This window comes from Jaculus jaculus, chromosome 15 (assembly GCF_020740685.1).
Source record: "Jaculus jaculus isolate mJacJac1 chromosome 15, mJacJac1.mat.Y.cur, whole genome shotgun sequence".
Lineage (NCBI taxonomy): Eukaryota > Metazoa > Chordata > Mammalia > Rodentia > Dipodidae > Jaculus > Jaculus jaculus.
The window spans coordinates 8,670,117-8,692,406 of NC_059116.1; the positions used below are offsets into that span (position 1 = coordinate 8,670,117).

Consider the following 22,290-nt stretch of genomic DNA (forward strand, 5'->3'; position numbering starts at 1 on the left):
TACACTAACTGTTGTCAATTGGACAACAGACAAGGGATTAAGTTTGAAAAGTGTGCGTTACAGTGTGTCAGAATTCACGTCTCCACATGCCGGCTTATGCGGAAAATGTGCCTAATTAATTAGGCAGTTCAGCCGGGAGCTCAGCTGTCTGCTTCTCTGTTCTATTTGAACTTCTGGCCAAGCGAAGCGGGAAAGGAAAAGCATCCTGGCTGTGAAAGCCAGTGGAGGGCGGGGCTCAGAACAGGGAGGGGCTGCATACACGCACACATATATATTTTTTTAAGTTTCTTCAGTTAAAAGTTGCCTAACTCTTCGGCCACAGACTCTCACTAAAGGAACAAATTTCCAATTTTACTCCAGCAGAAAGAAACAAGGTATTGTAAATATTTATTTGGTGAAAAATGTTTGTTTTTATTTTTTCTTGTAGTGCTTATCTAAATTGCAAAGGATTAAGATCCCTTCCCCAAACTAAGAAATTATAAATAAGGCTGCATTCCCCTAAACACTCTTGTATACAAGCCAGAGACTAATGTTTGTATTGAAGGCTCAGAGATTTGTGTCAATGGTGTCTCAGAAATTGTTTCAACAGGAATTGTGAAAATGCAAGTGATTTTTTTTCCTTCCAGTCATGTCTGAATTTGCTGTCTCCATATCTGCCAACTTAAGCAAAGAGCAATTTAACATTGTCAGAATAATTGAACCCAAACCCTGCAAGCCTTGAGATGAGTGGGCTTGGCAGCGTGGATGGTGATACGTGGAATTAAAGGCTTTGGTTCTCTCCGTAGGCCCATCACACAGCACTCCCTCCTGTCTGCTCGCACTCCGTGCACCTCCGGCGCGCTCCCCTCCCGTGGCGTGACTAGTCCCCTATGCCCACGTCGCCCAGGTGCTTTTCCAAACCACCCACGCTAACACCTCCCTCCGAAAAGGGCCCTCAGTGACTAGAGAACTGCCAAGAGACAGGGGTGCTGTCGCCTTCTGATGTATCTGCTTCATGAGCACGGTACCCTCATTGCCGGCTTTGTCAGCAATAAGGCAACTAACAGGTCCTTATTCAACCTCTGTGGTCCCGAGTCTCTTAGCAGACTAAATAGGAGTGTTGGGTAAGAGGAACCCTGAAATGGTTTGCAACGTGATATGCTTCTCCGATGATATGTTGATGAATAACATGGGCCTTTTCTGATTTCTTAGCCCTCCTTAGCTTGTATTTGTATGTTAATTAACTAATTAATTAAGGTTAATTGTATTATATATTATGTTATGTACTATATTATATATTAATTATGTTAATTAATATATACACAAACTCAGCTTGGAACAATGGAAAATTTCAAATCAGAAATTCTTTTTAGAAAACAAGACCATAAGCCTCTGTGCTTTCAGTGCTGACAGGTAAATCATTTCCTACAAAAATAACATCCTAGAATTCTGCACCCGTCAAAAATCATTTTGTAGTGGCTTAATACTTCATACCATTTGTTTTTATTTTATTTAGTTATTTCTTTTTGAGGCAAGCCCAACAGACTGCCTTTTTCTTTAATACAAGAGTGAGAGAGTAAGGGGGGGCAGGCACTGGCACCCCAGGGCCTTCAGCCGTGCTGCTGAGCTCCAGACGTGCGCTTCCCTTTGTGCACCTTGCCGTGTTGTGCATCTGGCTTACATGGGACCTGGAGAGTAGAACATGAGTCCTTAGGCTTCGCAGGCAAGCGCCTGAACTGCTAAACCATCTCTCCAGCACTTGGCAGTTGTTTTTAAAAGGAGAGGGTCAGAGATAGTTCTTGTTGACCTAGGTTATCCTTCACAAGTCAGTGGTGACATAAATCAGAATATTAATGAGGCTCAACTCGGATGTTAACTTTTCACAAGAACCTGACTCTTTCATCAGAGAGATTTACTACATCAGGAACTTAGTATCAGGGAATTAAGCTTCAAAGTAACCACAGAATACAGGTAGAAATAAAAAAATTCCCAGGTGCTAAGATGTTACTCTCTGCCCACCTTCATGATCAATGTAGTTTGACCACTGAGCTGAACATTTTCCTTGAGAATATAATTTACAAGTTTTGAAAGGATAAGGCCTCATATAAATGTGGCAACCAAAATATCACTGGGTGAATAAAATCTTACAGGAAGTTCAGAAGTTATTTTCAAGAATGGATTGTGTGAAAAAATAATACAGGCAAAGTTCCAAGATTTTATGAAGGGGATAGAATTACTTGAAGACAGGAAGGGTTTTATTTCTTTTAAGATCAAGTAATAACATCCTGGGTGCACTGTGAGCATTTGTCGTTGGTGGAAGTCACAGCCAGGGTGCGGTCCAGAAACCGAGGGGCTGTTTGGTCAAGTGTGATCACTGTGTGTTTGGAAGGGATTTCAACAGTATCACTGTTCAGTCAAGTCATGACACAACCAAAACTCGACACACGCCTCTCCCTGATTCTCTTTGACCGCGGAGAAGCCCTGGCTTTCCCAAAACCACGGGTGTAGGTTCTCAGAGGACAGGTGATGTCTGGGCAAGACCAACCTCCACACAGCACAGGCACTAGCTGTAGTTCCTAGACCAAGGGATTTAATTTGGTGTTCAGTTGTTTATCCATAGATACGTTGAATTAAATATGTCCTTAATACACTTAGTTTCAAAGGCATTTAAAATAAGGCAACTAGAGACGGAATTTAGAAATTGAATGCAATATAAAAAGAGATGAGAAAAAAACTGAGACCTCTTGTATAAGACAACAAAGAAAACAAAAATACATAGTAGTCTCCACTTCTGCCTAAAAATTCCCCACGTAATTGTGCAGGATTTCCAATGAAAGTGTGTAAGGGCATGATGTCTATAACTCAGGCAGTGAACACTGTTAACAAGTGATGGATGAGTGTGTCTGAGCTGGCTCCAGTGCTGGGCTACGTGTTGCTGGGCACAGAAGGGTGTGAAGACATGTCAGTCCTGATGCGCTCGGTAAAAGTAGATAAAGGTGTAATGCTAGTGGTGTGATGGATGGATGGTAAGGGTGTGTCAAAAACCGTGTCATGGCATTCATTTGCTGGCAGGTGAGAATCCATGTGCACTCCAGGACACTTTCGCACTAAAATCTGAGGCAATTCGCTCTAATTCTCTGGACTTAAAGTGTCATATAAAACAATGGAGGACCATTCAGCTCTCAGCAGTAGCTGTACATAGCTGAAGTATCCGTGCATGGATGGATTCTCATACAAGAGTAAAATAAGTGGGAAGAACTTAGCGATAACACACTTTCTCTGTCCTCAGCTCTCCTCAGGTCTTCCCAATGGACTCTCTTGCAGCATCCGTGAACCAGTTTGCCCTGGAGTTTTACAAAAAGTTATCTGAATCTGCAGAGGGTAAAAACATCTTCTTTTCTCCCTGGGGAATTTCCACATCCCTGGCCATGGTGTACTTAGGCACCAAAGGAAATACTGCAGCTCAGATGGCTCAGGTAAGGGGGAATAGCTAACCATGCCCGGGCATCTTGAAGTAAGTGTATCCTTTGCCTGTGATTTCTATTTGCTTCTGAAGAGCCAATCCTCCCCATTTGATTGTTGTTTTGTGTTCCCAGGTAGGGTCTTGCTCTAGCTCAGGCTGACCTGGAATTCACTGTGTAGTCTCAGGGTGGTCTCGAACTCACAGCGATCCCCCTACCGCTGCCTCCCGAGTGCTGGGACTAAAGGTTTGCGCCACCATGCCTGGCATCATGCCCATTTTGCAATGCTATCTTCCAAAACAAATAGACACTTAAAAAAAATACTAAATCACAAAATGAAGTCCAGTGAAGGAAACCAATTTAAAATTGTGTGGAAAATCCTGTAAGAACCTATCTTTTTTTTTTTTTTTCCTACAAAGTAAGTAGAGAATTCCACAAAGTAAGTAGAGACTATTGATTTTAGTTAGACAACAAACACAATTTGATTTAATTTTATGCAAACTTATTTATTTGTGTGTGAAGACAGTGACAGAGAGAGAAGAGAGAATAGGTGTCCCAAGGCCTCTTGCCACTGCAAATAAACTCCATACTCATGCCTCACTTTGTGCATCTGATTTTATGTGTTTCCTGGGGACTTGAACTTGAGCCAGCAGGCTTTGCAAGCAAGCATGTTTAACCATTGAGCCATCTCTCCAGCTCCACACTTTTGTTTTTGTGATTAAAATGTTTTAAGAAATGAGCTAAAAGGATGGTTTCATGGTTAAAAAGACCCCGGTTCAATTCCCCAGGAAAACGTAAGCCAGATGCACAAGGTGGCTCATGCATCTGAAGTTAGTTTGCAGTGACCAGAGGCCCCAGCGTGTCATCCTCTCTGTTTATCTGTCTGCCTCTTTCTTTCTCTCTCAAATAAGTAAATAAAAATAACATATTTTTAAAAATGTTTTAAGAAGTAATGAGTCAAACTTTAAATAATAGGATTATTCAGTATTATTCTAATCTTAGGATGAGTTTCTTCACAAATTAGAGAAATCTGTTCACTATGCTCTGTTTTTTTCTTTGTTTAAAAATCCCTGGTTGCCCGGTTGAATCCAGAGAACGGAGTAATAGCATTAAGTATCAAAATAATACTACTGTATAAAATTATTGATTTGTTTTAGGTAGTCTCATAGTGTAAATACAAATATACATATAGAGAGATATGGATAAATAGATAGTAAAATATTAAAATAGTCATATGTGTGTGTGTAATCATATATATGAATGCATGTATTTGTGAGGCAATATGTGCAAAACATCTGGGTTTTCAAATAAAAATAAGACCATAAAAAGAATAAATTCAGCTCTAACTCTTGTATCAAACCAAAGGCCAGTGGGATAATTCCCACCCAAGATAGAGCCGTCTGTGCCTCATGGGTGCCCAGCTAGAGATATCAAGGTAGGTAGGCTGTTACGTTTCTATGAATGTGCACCTGGGATACCCTACAACTTGATTAGCTCACAAGATACTACTGTGTGACTTAAAAACATAACAAAAGGCTGGGCGTGGTGGCGCGCACTTTTAATCCCAGCACTGGGAAGCAGAGGTAGAAGGATCTCCAAGAGTTTGAGACCACCCTGAGACTCCATAGTGAATTCCAGGCCAGCCTGGGTTAGAGTGAAACCTTACCTTGAAAAACAAAACAAACAACAACAACAAAAAAATAAAAAAACACAGAACAATGACAGCAATAACAACAATTCCTGGTTCGCAAATATATAACGATTGACTGATTCATTAGCAAGGCTTAACCAGAAGTCTGATAGAATTTTTCTTAAATTCTTCACTTCACTTAGGTCTAGTTTATATATGTATGTATATATGTGCATGCATATATATGTATATGTACGTGTATATATGTATGCATTTACATGAATGTACATATATACACATATATGTATCCCTAGGTATTATTTGTCCTTGCCTTAACTACTAATAAACCAGTGTAAATGACCCTTATGAACTTCCGCTCGCCTCGTTTTCCTTGTTCTGTTTGTATGGGTCTGTGTAGACTGTGGAAGGATTTCATTATTCATTCCTGTGACTTCGGTCTGGGATGTGTGGGACAGAGTCACCTATCACCTCCTGTTCATCTGTGGCCAACTTCGGGGGGAAGCAGGGATAACCACATCCTCCCCGTTCAGCTTCCAGAACTAGCTTCACCCTACTGTGACACGGAACACTCAAGCTTCTTCGGATGAGTGCTATTTATCCAGCCTTCCTCCATCTCTTCCCTATTTCAATCTATCTCACTAATCACTGATCATAAAAACAAAGCAAGAATTCTCACAACACACATCACTTCTGACACTGCAAAAATGGGCACTTTCCACACGCCAAGTCCTCAATTCTGTGTGGAAACTGAGTGTGTGTCCTCTAGTCCAGTTTTGGCACTACGCAGAGCATACGTAGTATTAGGACCCACCGCTGAGGGCTCAGGGCCCCAGGTTTCTCCTTCCTGTTCTCAGACGCCAGGTTGTTTTATCTGTGCTTCTGGCAAAACCCGTATCCATCGAGGTTCCCACGGTACTTTAATTAGGTTCCATTAGTTTGCCAGTGTGGCTCGTAGAACTCAGGGACACACTTGTTTATTGGTTTGTTATAAAGACACTACAAAGGTCACAGATGAAAAGATGTGTGGGGCAAGGAATGGAGGGCAGATGCTGACAGATGCCAAGCCCTTTCCCAGGGTGCTGCACTGTAATGGCCTCCGTGCATCCAGCTAGCAGGCATTCTTTGAACCATGTCTTACAGGTTTTTATGGAGACTTCACGGCATGGTTCAAGGATAGATAACCATAGAGAAAGATGATTTGGCAATGGGTGACTCATGCTAACAGTGAAACTGAGGAAACCTAGCAAGGCCGGCTATTTGGATTCTCCCTGGCTTCTTTGTACAGAGTCCATTCCTCCTATAGGCGTGGGGTAAGGGATCTCTTTGGAATGGAGGTCTTAAGACTTTCCATCAGATAAGAAATATCAGAGGCTAGATCAAAGACAGAAAGGTAAGGTGAAATCATATTTTTAGATTTTATGACTCATCTTTGGAAAGAGAAATTCAGTTCTCCATGGCTTCAGTTTAAAAAGTAAGGAGCAGGTGGGGACTGAAGAAATGGTTCAGTGGTTAAAGCACTTGCCTGCAATGCCTAACAACCTGGGTTCAATTCCCCAGTATCCATGCAAGCTAGATGCACAGGGTGGCGTATGTGTCTGGAGTTTGTTTGCAGTGGCTGGAGGCACTGGCATGCCCATATTCTCTCTCTCTCTTTCTCCCCTTCTCACTCTGTCTGTATCTCTCTGGTTGCAAATAAATAAATAAAATATTGCTTTGAAAACAGGAGTAGGTGAAGAGACCAAGAGAAAATCAGTGTATGAGATGTTTGTTGCCTTGTGAGGTACAACTATTATTCTATTTTGTGCCTGACATGGCTGTAGCCACTTGGGAAATAACTAAGTTTATGGAAACTAGGAGGCAGGGAGCATGGATAAATAAATAAAAATAATATGTGTCATAGCATGAAATCTACTCAACTTCTGTGAAACCTACTTTTGGGGCTTTTACATGTGAAGGCTTCCATATATATTGCATTTTATTTTTCTTTCAGTGTTAATCTTAGCTGATCCCATACTTTGACCCACCTTGACTTTCAAAACAAGCATTGATAAAAGTGAAATATGGAAAACGTTACATCAGAGTTTTCCCAACATCATCTCAAATTTATAGTAAAATCTAGTCATATAAAGACGCTAGTAATTTAAAATACTTTTAAAAGCTCACTTAAAACAGCCTTGGGGTTCTTCGGCTTAGTGAAGACAACTTGTCAGTCAAGTTGGAGTCTCTTTGTTTAGTTGCTCTGTGGCTGTAGGAATGGCTGATTTGCATTGACACAGGTGTTATTTGCTATGGCTTCCCTGACTCATCTTTTCACTTATATTCCAGGTACTTCAGTTTAACAAAGGGCAGGACCTCAAATCAGGTCCTGAGAGTGAAAAGAAGAGAAAAATGGTATTTATTCATTTAAATATCTTTTTAAAAATAAAAGAGTAATCATTTTTAGTATATGTATTTTAGTGGTTAATTTGAGCAATCCACATTACTGAACTTTTCTTAGCACTAAAATAAGAGGAGTGTTTCTCAGAAAAAAAAAAAAATGTCTATACTTTTTAGGAGTCATCTTTTCCTCTTACCTATATGTACTTTTTCAAGATTTTTTTTTCACTTTCAGATTTGTGCTTGTCTGTCTTTTCAAGCTAAGTATAAAGAAAGGGATGCCTTCATGGACATGTAAAATTTTTTACTGATAACATTAAAGAAAACATTTTATCCAGTTCAGAATTGTTTTTAACTTTGGGTTCCAAAACAATGAATAACTTCATTTAGCTTGAACAAATGTTTCATTTAGCTCATGTGATTACATGTATAGATACGTATTTTTCAACTTTTCTTCTCTCTCTGATCCCTGTTCTCTTAAAGGAATTTGGCTCTGGCAGGCTTGGAGAAATACACTCTGATTTCCAGACACTCACCGAAGAGCTTCTTAAGCCTGGCAGCTCTTACATACTTAAGACTGCCAATAGGATCTACGGGGAGAGAACGTACGCGTTCCATAATGTGAGTGCAAATGTCTCCGGTCAGTTAGTGGAAGAGAAAAAAAGTCATGCAAGAACAATCAGTAAGCAATAAGTATTTCTCCAGGGGCCCCAGGGATACTCTTACTATGGTTAGGAATTCCTGGTAAGCTATCATTTAGATAATCAATAAAGTGCTGCCTTCTGAGAGAAACTGGTAATGGGTCTCCATTCAGGCGTATCAATCAGATCAATATGTGTAAAATAAAGGGGTATATCCAAGGATAATCTATGAACACATATAGAAATGGGAGTCCTGGGCCAACATTCCTTTCTTTTTTAAAATTTTTTTGTTGTTGTTCATTATTGATTTATTTATTTGAGAGCGACAGACAGAGAGAGAAAGAGGCAGAAGAGAGACACAGAGAGAGAATGGGCACGCCAAGGCCTTCGGCCACTGTAAATGAACTCCAGATGCATGTGCCCCCTTGCACATCTGGCTAACGTGGGTCCTGGGGAAATAAGCCTTGAACTGGAGTCCTTAGGCTTCACAGGCAAGTGCTTAACCGCTAAGCCATCTCTCCAGCCCCCAACATTCCTCTCACAAGGAAACAGAGAGTGACAATATAGGATGGTGTAATAGGTTAAGTGACAGGCAAGTGCGGCGTTGATCATAAGGCTGTGGCTGCAATCTGTGCATGAGAACAAAGTTGATCTTGGGGTAAGATATGGGAAAATCTTTCACGTTAGAACTTTAGAGATATTTGGGACATGGAACATGAAGTAATGCCAACTTCCTTCCTTTGCTAATGTTACAATCTCACCAATGGAAGCATGATGACCTTGCCTCATTAAGCCTCAAGTGAACCTCAGAGGGGTTCAGTCAGTCAAACCTTTGCCTTTTTCAACTGTAGGCATCACATCATTTGGCAAGGATCAAAAGGAGGAGGAAGGATCAGACATCCAAGGGATCGAGGAGCTAGGAAGTTGGGGTTGAAGGATGTTAGTGTAGCAAATGAAATACAGCTATGTTGTGGTTTCCCTGGATTGCCCCTGCCTGTATGCAGTGAATTCTTGGAGGTTTATAGTTTCCTCTTTGTAAATCCTAAAGTCATAAAACCAACCAAATGAAGCATTAAGGACAGCCTCATTACTGGCAGGTTCTTGAGTCCTGCTTGACTCAGAACTAAGCAAGATGGTTGAGCTGAGTTCACACTGGGAAATAAAAGAGCCACAGCCATTCACACATCCCTTTATGAATGCAAACACTCCAGATTAGCACAGGGAGTGGTGCCTTGTAGTATTACATTTGCTTTTTGCTGGATTCCACAGAATTTGGACTTCCTGTGAACAGTCAACTGACCACTTTTCACTTCTGACAAACCATCCATGAAGTAAACGCACAAACACCATGCCTGTCTTGGAGAAGGAACCATTCTTCCCAGAAAGGCTTTTCCTAGGCAGCAAACTTTGTTACTTGCCATGTCTGTCATACTGGGAACATCAAAGGACCAGAGGAGGAGGCCATGTTTGCCTGGTGACACCTTAACCTCTGCTTAGAGTCACTTTTCATGATGCAATGTAGATTTCTTCTGGACTTTGCCAAGTTCTTGGAAGTTTAGAGACCACAGTAGGCCTCACCGTGGTCCTATGCCTTTCTCAGAAAGCCAGACTCACCTCTCAATACCACTCAGCCAATAGAGTCCACCTGTGATTTGTGGACTCTTCCCTATCTGGTCTGCTCTCCATTTGCAGCAAGAAGAGGATGCGGGACCTCCCCACAACTGTGGGTGGAGATCTTCCTTCTATACCTGTAGTGGGCTAATTGGTTTGAAGAGAGGAATTTTGGCACTTTGACCAAAATCAGGAGTGATGAAAGAAAGTTGGGAGTGATTAGGTGAAAGGTTGCCACTGTCCGTCTCCATACTTTATGACTTTTAATACTCTAGATAATTTTCATTACTCAGTTTTGAAGCAACTTTACAGAGGAGAACTTTACCTGTGCCTTTCAGAAATACTTAGAGGACATGAGGACCTATTTTGGTGCAGAGCCACAGTCTGTTAACTTCATAGAAGCTTCTGACCAGATCCGGAAAGAGATCAACTCTTGGGTGGAGAACAGCACTGAGGGTAAGCTGTCACTGAGGGACTCCAGGACCCAGAATTTGTCATATTTGTTTGAAATTGGGCTATGAGTGGCTGTGTATTTTTTGAATGGAACTGTGGACACATTCTACATTATTCTGAACTTTTATTTCTATTTATGCCCATAAATTGTAGATTCTCAGCATTCTCTGTAAATCTTATTAAAAAAAATGTAGCAGTTAGGTGACCACTTTACCTGATAGACACAAAAGTTATCATGGCCTACCAATACCAAGACATAGTCCAGGTTAAAAGGAGAAAAAAGGAAACTTGAAATACTATTGTGCCTATAATTTTATAGAAAAATAGTTATGGAGTGGTAACAAAAATGTGTTAATACATGTGCTATGTGAGTTTAAGTGTCTTTCAAAATGAGATCATGTATTAGAGGTTGGGCTCATATTTATTCTGCCATGGTTCTGGAAGCCACAGAGATTCTTGGATTAGGGTAGGACTCCTCATGCTTCTCCTTGGTCCCTGGTGATTGCTTACAATTTGGGCATTCCTTGAGGTATAGATGCATATTTACATCTTTGCCCCTGTTAGTACAGGGACATTTCTGGGTCTGTGTCTTTTCCACACGGTTTTCTTTCTAGAACTGTGTCTCAATTTCCTTCTTATAAGGGCACCAAACATTGGACCCAATATGGCATGATCTTACCTTGAATAAATTTGCAAAGTCAATTTCCAAATAAGATTATATTATCAGGTACTGGAGATTACAACTTGAACACGTCTTATGGGAGGGGTGCAAAATTAAACCTGTGAACAGTGGTAGCCTCACAAAGATGGATCACTTGAATGTTATCTTGAGGAAACGTCAGATAAACACTAACAGAATTTCGAGCCATAGGAGCAAATAAAAACTCCCTCAAAACACAAAAAAACAATAAGTGAGAAACTGTAGATAAAAATTACTACAAAGAAATTGCAAGCCGGGCATGATGGTGCACGCCTTTAATCCCAGCACTCGGGAGGCAGAGGTAGGAGGATTGCCATGAGTTTGAGGCCACCCTGAGACTACATAGTGAGTTCCAGGAAAGCCTGAACTAGAGTGAAACCCTACCTCAAAACAACAACAACAAAAATTGCAACTAAAAGCAATTTGAGACCTTGATTAATTCAAGGCCCAGGAAAAGGGACTTCATTGGGACAGCCCATGAAATTTAAATACAACTTGTTATCAATATTTTATTAATACTAATTTTCTCATTTGACTCCTTGGCACATAACAAAGTTTTATTGTTTAACAATATTTAAGTAAGCTGGGTGTGATCAAAAGTATTTTAAATATCATCCATGATGATGTTTCTCCTCTAACCCACTAAAGCGATTGTGTTGGTTTGTTTAGGCTGCTGTAATAAAATACATTAGGCTGTGTAATTTATACATAGTATAAAGTTATTGTTCATAGTTTGGGAGCCTGGGAAAGTCCAGAATCAAGATGTCAATAGATTGTCTGGTGACGGCTTATTCATTGCTTCTGGGAGGAGGCCTTCTGCTATGTTCTCACATGGTGGAAAGGAGAAACAGACTTCCTCAGTCCCATTCACGAAAACAGTAAGCCCATTCATGTGGGCAGAACCCTTGTGACTTCATCATCTCTCCAAGGACTTATCTCTTAATACTATCAGATCAAGGATTTGGTCCCAGACCACGGCAGCAATACTTTATATTTGTGCATTTCGTAATACATCCACATGTCAATCAGAATCATTTGCCAAACCTAATTTGGGTTTCTTTGATTGCTTCTATCACAGGAGGCATAGGTTTATAGTTTGAGGTTTTGTGCTTTTTAAATTATGTTTTTATTTTGATGATGTGCTAGCTTAACCAATCAGTGGTCTTATTATGAGCATGAGAGAGAGAGAGTTCTTGCATGTGTGCATGAGAACTCCTGGCCGCTGCAAATGGGCTCCAGGTACATGCATTGCTTTGTGCATCTGGCTTTACCTGTGTGCTGGGGAAGAGAACCTTAGGATGGCTGGCTTTACAGGCAAGTGCCTTAACTACTGAGACATCTCCCCAGTCCCAACCAGTGTTCTAGCTTATACTTTGGAAAAGGTTTAATACTATCGAGTTTCATCAATACATCCCAGGTTTGAAATAAGTCACCTGTCTAAATATCTGAGGGATGCCTGGTCTCAAAGGAGGTAGTCACATGATTTTTTAAAAAAATTGTTTTTATTTTTAATTATTTATTTGAAAGTGACAGCCAGAGAAAGGGGGGAGAGAGAGAGAGAGAGAGAGAGAGAGAGAGAAAGAAAGGACGCGCCAGGGCCTCCAGCCACTGCAAACGAACTCCAGACACATGCGCCCCCTTATGCATCTGGCTAACGTGGGTCCTGGGGAATTGAGCCTTGAACTGGGGTCCTTAGGCTTCACAGGCAAGCGCTTAACTGCTAAGCCATCTCTTCAGCCCACGTGATGGTTTTAAACCTGCATGGAAGGAGATACTCACTTGAGAGTTTGCACCTTTCCTTGTTATTTTTTCCCTTTGTTTTATATAATTCACAAGTTTCTGTAAATATTTTACTTGGGATTCATCTACTTCATCTTGAAAAGTAAGTGATATCAGCTACACATTATGATTTTAAAATCTTTTATGCATCTGTTTTGACAATTTAAAAGATTCACCCTTTATTTTGAGTGATGTATGTGTTGGGAGAAGTTGAGTTGGTTGAGGGCTTTTAATGTTATTTGCTTTTTAAAAAAAAACACAAAAAAGTGATTTATTTATATTTGCACATGCGTATGCGTGAACCTGGGCCTCTTGCCACTGTGAACAAACATCAGGTTCTTGTGCTACTTTTTGAGCTACTTTTTGCTTAGGAATTAAACTCCTGCCAGTAGGCTTTGCAAGCAAGTGCCTTCAATTGCTGAGCCACCTCCCCATCCTTGTTTATTTGATTTTTTTCTCTCAGTGCAGTTCCTCCTATACTGAGTTATATATTTTTTTATTAATTAGTGTTGTACTCTGTGAATACATTGAGTTATTCTGGAAAACACTTAAGAATGGGTAGCACACACACACACACACACACACACACACACACACACACTGCCATATTTTGTTATTAATTAAATTAACTTTTCAAAATCACAAAACTTTTCTTTTTGCTTTCTTGTGGCTACCTTCTCTTTGCTGGGATGAAACACCCAGCTAAGAGCAGCTGACGGGAGAAAGATGGGAGATCAGAGGTTGGACATCACCTCTGCCACAGCAGGTGGGAAACAGCAGCAGGAGAGTGAGCCAGGCTAACAATGGCAACCCAGGGGCTAATTCACCTCAAGGTCCACCCCCAGTGACACACCTCCTCCAGCAAGGCTCCGGCTCCCAGATTACTAGCTGGGAACCATGCTTTCAAAACACATGCGCATGGGGGACATCCAGTTGAGCCACTACCACGTTGTTCCCTTCCTTGCACCCTAACTCCTTCTTGGAACTGATGGGCTATGAAAATTTTCGTGACTGCCTGGCTAAGTGGTCACTTGATTTCTATATTTCAGATGACACTTATTGGGGAAGGTGAATATCTAAAACTCAAGGGCACATGTAAGACTGGCAAGCTGAGAGAATAGCTCGGATGCCCAGGACACTGTGGCTTGTGCACTAACACCCCCTTATTTTTGATCAAATTTGTCCATATAGCAAACCTTTGGTACCGTATTTGATGCAATGGTACAAAATGTTCATAGTGCTTTACTGGGGGAGTTTCGACAGAGCCCATTGGAGATTGCCAATCAACTATCACTTTAAACAGTAGCTGGGACAATGTGATACTGCTAATGCATCGAGCAGTACTTTGGACAAAGGACCAGGGAAGAGGCACAAACTTTTCCATGTGGGTCATTCAACCTATAGTGTGTGTCTGCAAAGACTTCGACGTGAAAGGAAAGGGGGCATCGGAGCATTTCCATTTCCTCTAGACTGGAGGTTCACATCTATACTTATTGAAGGAAGCTTTTACAACTGAGATGCAGATTAAATCTTAATATGGAAGGATGTTTACTGACCAATTAGCATAATCCTTTTTTCCAGTATTTCCCTCTTTCCTCCTCGCTATTCTGAATAGGTAAATTGCTTATTAACTTATTTTTTCCTGTAATACCTAAATTCCAGAAGCTTTAGAGAAAACTGTGGGGCTGGAGAGATGAGTAAGCAGTTAGAGGTGCTTGTTTTCAAAGCCCCATGGCATGGCTTTGATTCCCCAGTGCCCACATAAATCATGTGTGTAATGGCAGGAGGCCCTGGGAGCTCATATTTGCTCTCTGTGTGTGCCTCTTTCTCTCTCTCTTGTTCTCTCTCTCAAATAAAGTAAAAGAAGGAAAGAGAGAGAGAGGAGTTAAGGAAGAAAGAAAGAAGAAAGAAAACTGTAGTTCCAGAAAAATCTGTTTGAATGTGTTGTTAAAACACACCTATTTCCACCTTTTGAAACTGGTCCTTCTGCTTTTGTAGGTAAAATTCCAAATCTCCTACCTGAAGATGCAGTGGATTCCATGACCAGGATGGTTTTGGTGAATGCCCTGTACTTTAAAGGAATCTGGGAGCATCAGTTCTTGGCAAAAAACACCACAGAACGGCCTTTCAGAATAAACAAGGTGGGAACAGGTTAAAAGTCACTTAGAATTTTTATATGATACTGTAAAACAAATTCTACATTAAATTCACTCGGCTTTCTGATTATAGTTTTCTGTGATAAGGTGCTTTCTAGAGAGGGGAAGGTTGGGCTAGGAGCTCTTGTTTCTCTTGTGAAAATTCTTTTTTGTTGTTGTTGTTTTTGTTTTGTTTTTTGAGGTCTCACTCTGGCTCAGGCTGACCTGGAATTAACTATGTAGTCCCAGGGTGGCCTCGAACTCACAGTGATCCTCCTACCTCTGCCTCCTGAGTGCTGGGATTAAAGGCATGCGCCACCACGCTGGGCTTTCATGTGAAAATTCTTAATGCAGTGTTTTTCTCTGAATAAAGACTATTTCACATATTTTGTCACCTAGCCTTGCTAAAGCCGTGTGAGCTAGACATGGGAGATTTAATATTTATTTCCCAGTTGGAAAATGGTAACCAAGCTTAGAAGTAGAACCAGAGATTACACAAAACCTTCAAACTAAACCAATACTATATTTTCCAAGTTATTACCCTTCCATAGTAACAAATAAGCAACAAAACAAACAAAACAAAATAACAATACGCAGCAAAAATGTTAAGCCTTAATTAAACTTTCTTCCTGCATCAGGACACAATATATTTGTCACTATCATAAAAAAAAAAGAAAAAGAAAAAAAGAGAAAAGAAAAACAGGAACCAACAACAAAATGGAAGACTAGTGTTAAGTCACGAGTGTATCTGAGGGCTGCTATTCTGGTCAGCTTTGTATCTGTGACAAAAGTCCTGAGATATAGACCATGTGATGGGAAGAAAGACTTATTCTGCTTTATGGTACCAGAGATCCAAACTGTGGTTGCTTGGCTCTGTCAACTGGGCCTGTGGAGCACCAGAACATCATGGAAGTAAGGCAGAAAAAATGAGAGCAAAGAAGATGGAGGGAGGAAAGAGAAAAAGGGAAGAAGAAAGAGAACAGTGTGCTAAAAATATCCCTAGCCGTCTAACTTCCTCCCACTAAGGCCCAACTCCTTCTGATCACACTAATTCCCCCTGGACCACCAACTGAAAACAGACTTCAACACACGACCTTCATGAGACAAAGATCCAACCATAACAGGCTTGAATGTGCCTGGGTCTCAGGATCTGCATGGAGACAAGGAATCAGCACTGTCATGACTTCTTGTTTTCTTTTTTGAGGCAAAGTCTTGCTCTAGCCCAGGCTGACCTGGAATTCACTATATAGTCTCAGGCTGACCTCAGACTCACAGTGATCTTCCTACTTATGCCTCCCAAGTGCTGGGATTAAAGGTATGTGCCACAACACTGGGCTAGGATTTATTTTTTCATTCTTTTTTTATTTGCTGCATTTCTTCCATCGTGTGTCTTCCCTCTTGATGAATTCTAGCCTTTTGTCCTTCTAATTTATAATATCCACACATGGCCATCCATGGCACCTTCTCCATTTTGCCTTATCAACAGGTCTCTAAGCCCCATCCTAAGTTCTAGGAGAACTTTCTGGTTACAAACCTAGTTGACATAGCATACCTTGGCCTTAACAGCATGACTGAGGAGAGCTCTGGGTGTGTTTTGTGCACTGCAGTATCCACCATAGCATTCTTTTATTAATATTTTATTTTATTTTATTCATTTATTTGAGAGAGCGAGTGAGAGAGAAAGACACACACACACACACAAACACACACACACACACACAGAGAGAGAGAGAGAGAAAGAGAGAGAGAGAGAGAGAGAGAGAGTGATACAGAAATAGGCAGATAGAGAGAGAGAGAGAATGAGCACACCAGGGCCTCCAGCTACTGCAGATGAACTCCAAATGTGTGCACCCCCTTGTACATCTGGCTTAAGTGTGTCCTGGAGAGGCAAACTGAGGCTTTGGCTTTGCAGGCAAGCACCTTAACTGCTAAGCCACCTCTCCAGCCCCATCATAACATTCTTTAGCTGTCCTAACCAATGGTTTTGCCACAAGGCCACCTTGGCATAAGGATGATTGATTGACTTTCTCACTGAACTCAGCTCAACAAACGGATAAATAACAGGTCTACTGCTTTGGATTGCAAAAAGCTTCTGTTTTTGGTTTTATTTTGTGCTTGACCTTATTTAAAAATATGTATTTTGCTGGGCATGGTGGCGCACATTTTTAATCCCAGCACTCGGGAGGCAGAGGTAGGAGGATTGCCGTGAGTTTGAGGCCACCCTGAGACTGCATAGTGAATTCCAGGTCAGCCTGGGCTAGAGTGAGACCCTACCTAGAAAAATAAAACAAAACAAAACAAAACAAAACAAAACAAAACAAAACAAAACAAAACAAAACAAAACAAAACAAAACAAAACAAAACCGTATTTTTCCAGGTGTGGTGGCGCATGCCTTTAATCCCAGTACTCAGGAGGCAGAGGTAGGAGGATCGCCGTGAATTCGAGGCCACCCTGAGATTACATAGTGAATTCCAGGTCAGCCTAAGCCAGAGTGAGACCCTACCTCAAAAAAACAAAAAAAAAAAAAATGTATTTTTTAGATAATTTTTATGCTTTTAGAAAAAATTGCACAGAAGGTGCAGAGTTCCCAGATGCATCCTCTTTAAAATATATAAGCTGTTCCTTCCTATTAACATCTTGTGTTAGTGTGAGACATCTGTTGTGAATGAATACCTAATATTGAAACGTTCTTATTGATTAACATTTTTGGTTCCCATTCAGGTTCATTCTTGAACTGCGACTTTTGACAAATGTCTTACAGTCCCCTGAGGAGGGCAAACATGATGACATCAAAGTACAGAGACAGTAGTGGGAAATAAGAAGGATTCAGAATGGGGGTCTTTGGGGGAGGAAAGGGAGGGAGGCAGGAGGGGTATATGGTTTATATTTATGGAAGTTGTCAATTAAAAAGTTGAAAAATTGCAATCAGAAAAGAGAAACACTTATCTATGAAAAATGCTTTGTCATATGTCATTGGGGAATTGCGCATTAAATACACTTAGTGGCTAAGCGCTTGTCTGTGAAGCCTAAGGACCCCAGTTCGAGGCTCGGTTCCCCAGGACCCACGTTAGCCAGATGCACAAGGGGGTGCACGCGTCTGGAGTTCGTTTGCAGTGGCTGGAGCCATGGCGCGCCCATTCTCTCTCTCTATCTGCCTCTTTCTTTCTCTCTCTGTCTGTAACTCTCACATAAATAAATAAATAATAATTAAAAAATACACCCGCTATCAGAATGGCAACAACACAAAACACTAGCACCAGCAAGCTCGCGGAAAGGTGGAATAAACCCAGAGTCACTCTTTTGACCAGTGTACCGGACAACAGGAAACCCATCTGGTGACGTATGAAATACCTCTTCTCTGAGTTTACTGTCTGCTTATTTATTTATTTATTTTTTATAGAATACAAGCAAGCCAGTGCAAATGATGTCAATGAAAGAGAAACTTCAAGTTTTTTACATCGAGAGGCCACAAGCCAGAGGTCTTCAGCTCCACTACCAAAGCCGTGACCTCAGCCTGCTGGTCCTCCTGCCGGAAGAGGACAGCAGCCTGGACCAGGTAGATAAATCAGTCTGTCGGATATAAATAGGGATCTTGTGTTTAACAGGGGAAAACCTCAGGATGTGGCCACCCTGTTTCTTTATTTCGACAGAGGAATTAATTAGCGAACTTACTGAGAGCCCTAGCTATGTGCTTTCAAAGAGAATTTATATTTTATAAAACTCTACAAATTTAAAATACAATTCCTCGGAATGACCAGGCAATCTATGGATATCTCTAATAACGGGTGAGCATATGAGCAACAGTTACGAATGCTCATTACCACTCATAAAGCTGTGATCATAAGAATAGTTCAGTTGGCACGGGTCTCCTTGTGCATGTAGACCCTATGGCATTTATGGTTAACTTCCTTTTTTCATGTTGTTTGGGATCAAACCCAGGTCCTCAGGTAGGTAGGCTAAATGAACATTCAACTACAGAGCTATACGCTTAGCCCAAGATTACTTTCTCAATTTATTTATGAGAGAGAGACAGAGAGAGAGAGAGAGAATGGGCACACCAGGGCCTCCTGTCACTGCAAACAAACTCCAGACAGTTGCTTCATTTTGATCATCTGGCTTTACATGGGTACTGGGGAATCAAACCTGGGCAATCAGACTTTGCCAATAAACACCTTTAACTTACCTGCTGAGCCATCTCTCCAGTCCCCAAGATTTTTTTTTTTTTTTTGATACAAGTCCAACAGACTAACCTCTTATTTCCTGTTATGCAAGAGAGCGAGACTTGGTGCTCTAAGCCCCCAGCCACTGGACTCGAACTGCAGACACATGCGTCCCTTTGTGGACACGTGCAGCCTTGCACTCTTGAGTCACTGCACATGTGGCTTATGTGGGACCTGGAGAGTCAAACATGAGTCCTTAGGCTTCACAGGCAAGTGCCTTAACCACTAAGCCATCCCTCCAGTCCAAGATTTAATTAGTCCATTAATTTTTTAATCACTTGCATGTATATATGTGTGTATAAATATATATCTTCCAAGTTCACTTGAAGGTGGGGAGAAGGCAGGAAGGAACAACTGCTGGAGTTCCAATGGGGGCCCTGTGACCTCACCCCCCATCTATTAAGTTGCCCGTAGCTCTGTTACTTTTGCCACAGACTTGGTAATATCATCGTATTGTTCAGCTCCAAATTTGCCATAGCTGTTGGGCCAAGGCAGTCTTTTAAAAATATTTTATTTTTATTTATTTATGACAGAGAGAGAGAATGGGCATGCCAGGGCCTCTAGCCATTGTAAATGGACTCCAGATATACGCGCTACCTTGTGCATCTGGCTTATGTGGGTCCTGGGGAGTTGAACCTAGGTCCTTAGACTTTGCAAGCCAGCACCTTAACCATTAAGCCATTTCTCCAGCACCCCTCCAAATTTTTTTTTTTTATTTCAAGATGGCATCATGTTATGGTTGGAGGAAAAATGTCATGCAGCACTCTTTCATGAGAGCTTTTAATTTGTAAAGCTTTCATTCTGTAGATCGACAATATGAAGATTTGCTTTTTTTTCATTTTCACTTTTTAAAATTTATATATGTATTTCTTTTTACATAGGTTATAGTCATGTATCCCCCTCACCTCATGGTCTCCATTTCTCTGAGGACCCTCCTCGGTAGGGTCCTTGGTGTTCATGGTAGGGTAATTGGGGCCTCTGTTAGTTTCTTAGGGGGCTGTACCTCAGGATATTTCTAGCCACCCTGTGGCTCTCACAATCCCCCTGGCCCCTCTTCCGCAGCCACCCCTGAGCCTTGGGCATGTTAGCAGTTATCTTTTCGCCGCTGAGCTCTCTGTAGCCTCCGAGTTTCTGTTAGGGCGCGTTTCAGTTCACCCCGTGTTTGTGGCCGCTTCCCTGGAAGCGGTTATCAGCGGGTGTCCAAATCCAAATGCGTGCTTGGCGAGCCCCGGCGGGGAGTGCTCAGAGGTCCCTCCTCACCAGGGCTTCTCTCGCTGACCACTGGCCCTGGGCTCTGGTCCCGCAGCTGGAGGCGGCCCTCACCTGCCAGAAGCTGAGCCAGTGGACCAGTCCAGACATGATGGAGACCTATGAGGTGCAGCTGCATCTGCCCAAGTTCAAGGTGGAGGAGCGCTACGATCTCAAGTCGACCCTGACCAGCATGGGCATGGGCGACGCCTTCAGCCCGAGCGAAGCCGACTTCTCGGGCATGACTTTGGAAAGAGACCTGTTTCTGTCCGACGTCTTCCACCAGGCCTTTGTGGAAATCAATGAGCAAGGCGCGGAGGCGGCGGCTGGCTCTGGGAGTGAGGTCAGCTTTCGGATCCAGCTCCCGTGCATTGAATTCAACGCAGATCATCCTTTCCTTTTCTTCATCAGGCACAACAAAACCAACAGCATTCTCTTTTATGGGAGGTTCTGCTCCCCCTAAACCCACAATCTCTTCTCTAATAAAAGTGCCTTGCACGTCAAAAGTTTGCTATAAAGTGGAGAAGCACAATTGTCACAAAGATAAAGTCTGTAAGCCAAGAAATGTTTCACTCTTGAATATTTGTAAATAAATCTTAAAACACTGAATACTAGTGACTGTGTCATGACTTTAGCTAGAGACAATGGCAGTTTTTTTAAATTTAATTTAATTTGTTTTATTTATTTACTTATTTTTGGTTTTTTGAGGTAGGGTCTGGCTCTAACTCAGGCTGACCTGAATTTATCTGTAGTCTCAGGGTGGCCTTGAACTCACAGCGATCCTCCTACCTCTCTCTGCCTCCCGAGTGCTGGGATTAAAGGCATGCGCCACCACGCATAGCTAGTTTTTTTTTTAAATCACATATATAAGCAATACTTGGTTTTAATTATGACTTATTCATGTTGAAGAAATCCTATTTTTCAATTGAATGCCTTGTTTCTTGAGTTGGCTGATCATTGTATTAAAGTTTTACTCATATTTCATATTCATATTAGTGTAGAAAATCCTTATAAATGTAATATATTTATAAGAAATTTCTCAAGAATGCCATTTAATCAAACATAAAAATTAATTTCTCTTTCTGCTACTAAAAAAAATAACACCTTACATTTCTATCACACTCTCCAAGGCTCAGGAACGATAGCGGAATAAGTGGTGGGAAGAATGAATGAGCCAAAGGATGGGGAGGAATGCTTTGCAATGCTGTCTTCCAGACACAGTGGTTGCATTCATGGTCTCAGAGTGGTTGTAGTTACCTGCATAATATTGGCCCATAGACAGATTGCCATGTTGTGCTGGAGGAGGGCAAAAAAATACAACAACGAACAAGAAAGAGGGAGCAGTACAAACAAATGTGGGTTCAGTAGAGCGGGGTTGAGGAGGGCAAAGGAAGGTGGTGAGAGGCGAGTATATATATATATTTTTTAATAAAGCTTTTTTATTACTTTAAAAAGAACAACAGTCAACAGCTATAAAATAGTAGTTCAATTCTCCTACAAGGCCTAAAAGGTACCCACTTTGATATCAGTAGGGAAATTAACATGCAGTTTAGTCTGTAGTAACATATCTGTCTAGTTGTTGCTCTATCTCGTTAAATGTCCCATGACAACATAGGATATTCGCATTCAGAAAAACTGAAGTGTAGATTTACGGGAATTCTCTTTATTGCTTTTCTAACTATTCTGTGAATCTAGTTTTCTTTCCAAAATAAAATTTAAAAATAATCATGCGAAAAATTTGCAACACTCACGTTTCTTACTGTTAGAAAAACAAATCTCTCATTGATAGAAACATGCTAAATATAATAACCTATTTTCTCTTCTTAAAATATTTTATTTATTTATTTGAGAGAGAGAATGAGTCAGAGGAAAACAGAGAGAGAGAGAGAGAGTGAGAGAAAGGATGGACGCACCAGGGCCTGCAGTTACTGCAAACGAACGCACCACCTTGTGCATCTGGCTTATGTGGGTCCTGGGGAGTTGAACCAAGGCTCTTTGGCTTGCAGGAAAGTGCCTTAACCACTAAGCCATCTCT

At 41.3% G+C, this 22,290-nt stretch overlaps 1 protein-coding gene across 1 annotated transcript; it reads left to right on the forward strand.

Annotated features, from left to right (window-relative positions):
• The first annotated feature begins 249 nt into the window (after positions 1-249).
• Positions 250-20,864, forward strand: Serpinb10 (serpin family B member 10). Its single transcript, XM_004654803.2, has 8 exons — positions 250-374; positions 3,269-3,455; positions 7,417-7,482; positions 7,951-8,088; positions 10,058-10,175; positions 14,650-14,792; positions 18,188-18,343; positions 20,314-20,864. Exons 2-8 carry the CDS (start codon positions 3,288-3,290, stop codon positions 20,716-20,718), a joined length of 1,194 nt encoding a protein of 397 aa, XP_004654860.1. The 5' UTR covers positions 250-374; positions 3,269-3,287; the 3' UTR covers positions 20,719-20,864.
• The last annotated feature ends 1,426 nt before the right edge of the window (positions 20,865-22,290 follow it).

Coding starts and splice junctions, on each gene's coding strand:
- Serpinb10 (XM_004654803.2), top strand. CDS start 3,288: ATGGACTCTCTTGCAGCATCCGTGAACCAGTTTGCCCTGGAGTTTTAC. Junction 7,483..7,950: donor GTGAAAAGAAGAGAAAAATG/GTATTTATTCAT, acceptor GTTCTCTTAAAG/GAATTTGGCTCTGGCAGGCT. Junction 18,344..20,313: donor AGGACAGCAGCCTGGACCAG/GTAGATAAATCA, acceptor CTGGTCCCGCAG/CTGGAGGCGGCCCTCACCTG.